The sequence below is a fragment of the Bremia lactucae genome, linkage group LG10 (genome assembly GCF_004359215.1).
Source record: "Bremia lactucae strain SF5 linkage group LG10, whole genome shotgun sequence".
Lineage (NCBI taxonomy): Eukaryota > Oomycota > Peronosporomycetes > Peronosporales > Peronosporaceae > Bremia > Bremia lactucae.
This window is the reverse complement of record NC_090619.1, coordinates 6,377,306-6,385,618: the sequence shown is the minus strand read 5'-3', so window position 1 is coordinate 6,385,618 and position 8,313 is coordinate 6,377,306. Positions and strand designations below refer to the sequence as shown.

Genomic DNA, 8,313 nt, shown 5'->3' with positions numbered 1-8,313 from the left:
CGATTCGCGTTAAGTTTTTGAAGCCAAGCTTCGCGTCCAATGTCTTTAACATTGCGAATGAACGCACTCCAAGCTTGCATAAGCGAGACTTTATCTCGCTTATTATTGCCACTAAACCATCGATGCTTTAGAAAAGCATCGAGATAGAAATCTTCCTCAGCGCGAAAGTTCTTCGCGCTGGGATCAAGGCCATGTAGCTTTGTCGCAATAAATAAGGGATATTTATTGTGAGGAGTAGTTTCTCCAGACAAGCTATTGATGAGCCTTTCTGGCAAAAGCCACGGCTTCTATTCAGAGGCGAGATGAGACATTTTACTGTCTTCACTCCCCTGATTGGTACCCACTGACACAGGGGTACCACAAGGACTTTTCTTACGATGGCTTACGCCACCGTCGTCACCTTGCACAGAGACACGTGCAGGTGACCGTATGGGAGACCGTACGAAAGATCGTACGGGCGATGAGGGATCATCCTCATCGTCGGAACCAAATAGACTGTTCACACGTCTATCAGAATGAGCCCTCTCATTCGAAGGCTCATAGTCAGCCGCCTGACGGGTATCAGGCGACTAGTCAATTCTCCCCGAGTCGGCCACTTCATCCGACTCGCACTCGTACTCGACCTCCAAAGAGGGGTCGTATTCACGTGGTGAATCACCACGTGCACTCGCAACATCAAGTGTTGTGCAAGTGGAAGACACTACAGTAGACGGAACGTCTACCGCAAGAGATAGCAGTGCGTCACCCGCGGCTGCACGAACCGCAGCCGAAGGCTCAGCACTATCATCACCCCGCATGAATTGTTTCTTCATGCGATGGAATTTAAAATGAAGGATCCGACCAATCAAAATCATTTTAAAAATTAAGTGGTCACATTGCGACCACTCCATCTAATGACATTCAGAGTGATTGTCGTTTAAGGGAGGGGTGATGTAACGGGGTGTATCGTTACATGAAATTAACACTTAAAGGCTGTTAATTAATATTATCTAAAAGGTAGATAATATTTGGAGGAAATTACTTTATATAGTAATATCCTGAATTCTTATCCATAAATAGGTATAGGCCATTATGTCTATTTATTCCGCAGACTAATCAGCTGTAGAAGTAACCAAAGAGAGTTACAAGATAAGATAGAGATAAAAATTCATTTACATGTTTAGTATTAGGTTATAGTTAAGTCAGCATTTAGAAAGATAGATTAAGAGACACTTAACCATATTAATACAGTTTTCATTTTACCCTCTTAAGTTAACTTGTCTTAAGAGAAGTCTTCCTCTGCACGTACAGTGTACGTCACCTAACGAAAGGCACCACTCACAAATGAAGCAGTGTGAAGTGGACTTGTACTGAAACAGTACAAGTCGTAGTGCCCCGTTACACGAAGTGTGCTTAACGGGGACTGTGTAACATAAAGGCAACTTTAGCCCGTTACAGCGAAAACACGGGCGCAATTCTTTAAGCAAATAGAAAGTGTCACACATCGTCACCATTTGATCGCTTAAAGGTGGTATGCAATGCCACCCACAAAAATTCGCAGTAGTGCAATTGTAAAAAACATTCGTAAGACCTTGGACAAATAAATTATGCCTTGCACAAATTTTATAAACTCCCTTTCATTATTCGCTGTATCAGCAGTGTTGGGATAGGGAAATTCCTTATTCAATTTTAAGTTTTTTTTGGCCTCATGAATGAGTAGTCGAGTAGTCGAGTAGTCAAGTAGTCGACTGTAAAGTCATCATTTTTGATTAATCTTCCTATCATAATATATATCGTGCTCTGTCGGGTAGTAAGTAAAGAGATTGTAATTGTTTCATTACTTGCAAAAAAATGAAATACCAAGAATCGGATGACAAACGCCTAAAGTACGTTTGATTCGCTCAATGTATCCTGTCCCCCAGCACATTCGAAAAAGACAGATTCGAAGTAAAAAGAATTGTAGTATGATGTGCGGAATCGCCAAAAAGCCGACCAATCTTTCGGAGCACATATTTCTGATATGCTAATGCCACGTTTAAAACATATCCATTTCATCCAGCAGCATTCCCTCTCCTTCCATCTTTATTGAAACTGACAGCTCGCCGTCTAGAGCCGCAATGCCGTTGCAATCTTCGCCATTGACACCGACTACCCCATGAGTAGACGGACCGTTTTTTGCTTGCACGGTATGCTTTAACGCATAGTATGTCAAAAGAGGAATCGAGTGGCAACTGCTCGATAGTTTCTCCAGTGTAATAGCGCTTTCGAGAGGAAGTGATGGTGACGTCTTCAGCTGGTATTTTACACTTAATTCAAGCGAATAATCTGGTTTCGTAAGCACCTCAATCAGCACTTGCCTACTTGTCCCCAAGAGGTCCCCAGTATTCATCGTAATTCGTTCTGGTGCCGCTACATCCACCTTAATTCGAGCTATGGTCACCACATATTAAGCAAACATATCAGACATTTAGTGTTTGAGACAAAGTAATACTCGTACCATTGACAGCATCGTCGTTGTCAGCATGAATGCGCTGACCAAATGTATTGCTTTTAGAGCAGAAAGCAGACAATAAGGTCGCGTGAAAGAATAGACTTCTGCCACACACTTGCAGCACATTTGTCAGCGTCTCTATTGAGGCATTTGTCAGCTGCAAATTGTACCCGTTAGAATCGTAAGCTGTAAACAAAGGACCCTTTTCAAATCACCCATCACATCGTACCGGTATCGGAAAAGAATGCAGCATCAGACCTCGCGATATTTCTTTTGTCGTCAATGTGTACTCTTGACGCATTGCTAGCGACGATCTGGGTGGAAAAACGGTGCATATGCTGTGATCCCGTGCGAAGTGAAGTCTCGGAAGAATTGGCTTTTTACCATCAGGTGTCGTCCAGCTCACAAATTCATTAAATATTTTTTCGTCTTCATGATTATCGCTTGATGCTACACCAGCCATATCGGTATACTTATGCAATGCCACAAGAGCCAATTTCCGTGCTTGCTGACCAACCATCACGAGTGGCGCGTCTCCAACAACGTGCAGCGCGACTTGACCACGCCATTCAATGAAACTAATACTTCCAGCCCACTCGCCATTTGCTAGCGAAGAAAGCGCGTCCGTATGAGTGGATGACGAGGTATTACTTGAATCGTCATGGTCGTCAACGACGCCATCGTTTCCAGCCATTGCACTTGCAGTATTAGAAGTATCTGAAGTGGTACAGGCAGAAGTTTGCATTTCCCCTCCAGCTTTTACACGCTTTCGAGGCGGTTCAAGAATAGGTATGCAAGCGAATGGATCTTTAAACATGATTCTCACGCCCTCAACTGAGCGCCTTGCTGTCCAGTATACCTAAGACAGAATTAACCGGCGATCACTTATTCACAAAAAGTCACGGCCCTATACCTGTTGACTGCATGCATTTATAACGTTGGTGTATAGATCGAGCTCAAGCTGATCAAAATTATCTACATAACACGTCATCAGCCACCAATGACCTCAATAATTACAGAAATTATTATTTTTAAACGAATGCCTTACGCGCTGAAAATTTAACTGCTAGCTCCGCCCGATTAATGAGTCGGTTCAACTTTTCCTGAACCATAAATAATGTCAAAACTCTTGCATTTCAATTCAAACCTATGCACGTAATCTGAACCGTGAAGATTGTACTGTCACCGGTTGCAAGGAGCTGAAGTGATGCCAACAAATCTTCGTCTCGATCTGGAAATTGGCTGGTTTGATCTGCTCCTCGAAAGTATGGGAAAGTACATTAAGGTTCTGCAATTTCACGAAGCGACTCATCACCAATAGCACCTTTTTCCACGGTCGTTAATGATGCAGACTCTAAGGACCCCTATTGTATTCATCCCAGCCCATAAGCAATCAATAATCCTCTTTGATCAGTTAAAATACATGCGATACCTCTCCTCCGGACAAGACAATGTCAAGCACAAATGTGTCGCAATACACTGAGAGTGAAGACTCATTTGGTTTGAGTATTTGCAGCTTTACGAGTGGTCGACTTAGCTTTGACACGATTTTTGTAACCTCAAACATGACTTTATACGCGCCCACACGGCCCTCAAGTTCAGCACCCCGCAGTCCAGCCTCAAGGTCCAATTCGCTTACACTCTCAGCAACAAAGTTCTTAATAGTAGCCACATGGGACTCGGACCGCTTGAAATCTTTGCGCAGCTGCACAAATTGCTGATTGCGTCCGTACCAATCCTTGTGCTGTTTAAGCGTCTCAAAGAGGTAGTTGAGCCCAAAACGCCAGAAGTTCTTTTCAGTCTGCAACCGCGTCTTCTGGTGCGCGACTGTGAGGTTTTCATACAATGTTCTACTTTAATAAGCGTAAAGATATGCGAGATGCGCACAAAACTACGCACAATGTTGCTGGAAGGCGGCGCTATCGTTGCGCAAATTATCGGGCAGCATTCCATCTAAGCATGAGCTCAGACTGCTGGCAACCGAGTGAAGATGTGGCGAATTTTTGTTTGTCGTGACCGCAGCTCCAGCCGCAGCTCCAGCTGTAGCTCCTATGCCCATGCCTAAGGGTGTTGGGGATGTCATTGGTAACTTTTTGGTACTTAGTATATTTTGCCTCAAATCATTGATCATTCGGCTACGTGCACTATTCACAAATTTTGTATACAAGCAGTAAAATTTTATTTAGCAATGCAAGCGCCTGACAGGATTCACTCTATTGACGCTGTGAGAGTATCGCGGAGAAATGAGAGTATAAGACAATTCCCGGTGAGCTCTGAGGATGAAGACATGCCGCCGAACCCAGCTTAAGAGAGGCGAATAGGAACGAGGTGGCTCGGAGATCCGGATGAGTTTCTACAAGATAAAAATAGCAAAAGTATATTCTTATAAGAGGAAAATTATAAAGAAGTATAAAATTAACGAACCGGTATAGGCACACACCTTTTGGTATAGCGACACCCCTCCCCGTCTGTTTGTTTTAATTCAATAAAGCAACAGATTAATAGTAATAAAGTTTCATGATTCCGCTATATCGCAAAATTGACAATTATTCCTCAAGAGTCATCTTTAGATCCCCTTTGGCCCCGCTAAATTACATTTGGGAACCGATTTATCCACTCTCTCAATTATCTACCTCTGTACTTATGAAAGTAGCGAAATGGTAGCAATTGTTGATAACTAGTATATATATTGAGAAACCATTATGCAGGCCTTCTTAGCTTCAGTATCTCGAAAGGTCTGCAAAAAGACTTCGCAATATATGCGTACTTTCATTTAAGTAGCAAGATGCTTTTCAACAAAGAGATTACGAACGAAAGCCGACAAAAACTGAAACATCAGAAAATTGTGGCTCATGGTGGGTATAATAAAGAGCACTAAGATTCGCCTATTTGAAGCACTTCCGCAAAAGATGGTAGAAATAAATTAAAATAAATTTATCCTTGGCTTGGCATCTAAAGACTAATTAACGTGCATGCCCTTATCGCTTATTTTCAGTTCAACTTCTCCCTCGCTGCTCGGGTTTGCTGCTCTTTTTTTTCGATTTTTTATGACTTGCCAATCAATTGCGGGCGCTCGTGGTTTGTTCTCACCTTTTCCGTCAATTAACATCGCCAAACGGAACACGGATTCTGATTTGCCCAGGGGCAGTCACACCCATTACACTACTCTCATGTAGATAATTAGGGTGTGTGGCTATAGCGATCCCTTATTTTAATTAGGGGGGTGTAACGGGGCACTGCGACTTGTACTGTTTCAGTACAAGTCCACTTCACACTGCTTCAGTTGTGAGTGGTGCCTTTCGTTAGGTGACGTACACTGTACGTGCAGGAGAAGACTTCTCTTAAGACAAGTTAACTTAAGAGGGTAACATAAAAACTGTATTAATATAGTTAAGTGTCTCTGAATCTATCTTTCTAAATGCTGACTTAACTATAAACTAATACTAAACATGTAAATGAATTCTTATCTCTATCTTATCTTGTAACTCTCTTTGATTACTTCTACAGCTGATTAGTCTGCGAAATAAATAGCCATAATGGTCTATACCTATTTATGGGTAAGAATTCAGGAAATTACTATATAAAGTAATTTCCTCCAAATATTATCTATCTTTTAGATAATATTAATTAACAACCTTTTAGTGTTAACTTCATGTAACGATACACCCCGTTACATGACCCCTCCCTTAAACGACAATCACTCTGAATGTCATTAGATGGAGTGGTCGCTAAATGACCACTTAATTTTTAAAATGATTTTGATTGGCCAGATCCATCATTTTAAATTCCATTGCATGAAGGAACAATTCATGCGGGGTGATGATAGTGTTGAACCTTCGGCTGCGGTTCGTGCAGCCGCGGGTGACGCATTGCTATCTCTTGCGGTAGACGTTCCGTCTACCGAAGTGTCTTCCACTCGCACAACCTTAGGTGTTGCGAGTGCACGTGGTGATTCACCACGTGAATACGACCCCTCTTTAGAGGTCGACTACGAGTGCGAGTCGGACGAAGTGGCCGACTCGGGGAGGATGGAACAGTCGCCTGATACCCGTTAGGCGGCTGACTATGAGCCTTTGAATGAGAGGGCTCATTCTGATAGACGTGTGAACAGTCTATTTGGATCCGACGATGAGGATGATCCCTCATCGCCCGTACGATCTTTCGTACGGTCTCCCATACGGTCACCTGCACGTGTCTCTGTGCAAGGTGACGACGGTGGCGTAAGCCATCGTAAGAAAAGTCCTCGTGGTACCTCTACTTCAGCGGGTACCACTCAGGGGAGTGAAGACAGTAAAATGTCCAATCTCGCCCCTGAAAAGAAGCCGTGGATTTTGCCAGAAAGGCTCATCAATAGCTTGTCTGGAGAAATTACTCCTCACAATAAATATCCCTTATTTATTGCGACAAAGCTACATGGCCTTGATCCCAGCGCGAAGAACTTTCGCGCTGAGGAAGATTTCTATCTCGATGCTTTTCTAAAGCATCGATGGTTTAGTGGCAATAATAAGCGAGATAAAGTCTCGCTTATGCAAGCTTGGAGTGCGTTCATTCGCAATGTTAAAGACATTGGACGCGATGCTTGGCTTTAAAAACTTAACGCGAATCGCGTTAAGTTTGAGAAAAGAACTCCAACCGGTGCAAAGTATAAATTGCATCGGTTGTCACGTAAGGCTGGACTTCCATGCCTCACGTGGAGTGATCCCTGTCCGTGTTGTGTAGACAACTCGAAGAGGGTAAAAGGGGATGTCTATTCCCTTTCTTCGCCCTGGGGAAGGGCTCGCATCTCTATTGAGATGCGTGACGCGATTGACGTTTTGCAATCGATTTACAAGCGCCAAGGGCGCGTGTTTTCCGATGGGCCTGCTGAACCATCGGGTGGGTCTCGTCATACTGACGGACGAGGCCCTCAACGTCAGCAACCAGCTGGGAACGAGGCTCCCAGCTGTCATGTGAAGGTGGATAACCACGCCAGCGAACAAGATAACTCGTTCGCTGCCCCTTCACATCACGGTTGCTCTGGATACGTTCCACAAGGAAACGTTGATCACCGTGGGAATCCACCAATGGTTGCGGTGGAGGAGGGAAAATTAGATACGAACCGTGTGTCGGATCTAATGTCAAGGATCGACAAAATCGATCACTTCCTCCATGATTTGGAGGAGGGACTTGACCACGAGCGCGGCAAGCGTCGCTCGTTGGAGCAGACTGTGCAGACTCACCATATCGAGCATTTGGAAGACCGTGGGACTCCACCAATGTTTGCGGTGGAGGAGGGAAAATTAGATACGAACCGTGTGTCGGATCTAATGTCGAAGATTGACAAAATCGATCACTTCCTCCATGATTTAGAGGAGGGTCTTGAACACGAGCGCGGTAAGCGTCGCTCGTTGGAGCAGATGGTGCAGACTCACCATATCGAGCGGTTGGAAGACCGTTCGAAGAGTGCGTACTCCTTGTTGGAGTACGAGCGGAACTATCATGCTGTTCGCGATGAGCTGTCGTCAGCTCATCGTAGTTTCGAGGATCTTCGGAACCGGCATGAGAAACTTCAGGTTCAACATGAGAACCTGGTTCGCGATCACAAGAATCTTTTGGGGATTCTTGAAAAGGGTGGTCACATCCGTCCTCGGAAGAAGCCGCGTACTGATGGTACGGGCGGAGCCGACCAACGTAAAACGTAGGATGCGTTCGCATCCTACGTGGCAATTCTATTGTGTACGCATTGCCTCTTCGATGCAGTACACGGAAAGGCCCAATGAACTTGGGTAGTAGTTTACTGCTACCCACATTAGTGACTAATCGCTTAGGTAAGTTTACCGTAGAGAGTAGCACTAGATCATTAA

At 44.2% G+C, this 8,313-nt stretch overlaps 1 protein-coding gene across 1 annotated transcript; it reads right to left on the bottom strand.

Moving 5' to 3' along the window:
* Window positions 1–1,688: 1,688 nt before the first annotated feature.
* On the bottom strand, window positions 1,689–4,995 carry CCR75_002538 (uncharacterized protein). The gene is made up of 8 exons (XM_067960635.1): window positions 4,911–4,995; window positions 4,370–4,853; window positions 3,903–4,297; window positions 3,519–3,834; window positions 3,384–3,445; window positions 2,700–3,329; window positions 2,477–2,627; window positions 1,689–2,409 (listed from the first exon to the last, which is right to left on the bottom strand). Exons 4-8 carry the CDS (start codon window positions 3,580–3,582, stop codon window positions 2,015–2,017), a joined length of 1,302 nt encoding a protein of 433 aa, XP_067819144.1. The 5' UTR covers window positions 3,583–3,834; window positions 3,903–4,297; window positions 4,370–4,853; window positions 4,911–4,995; the 3' UTR covers window positions 1,689–2,014.
* Between the last annotated feature and the right edge of the window lie 3,318 nt (window positions 4,996–8,313).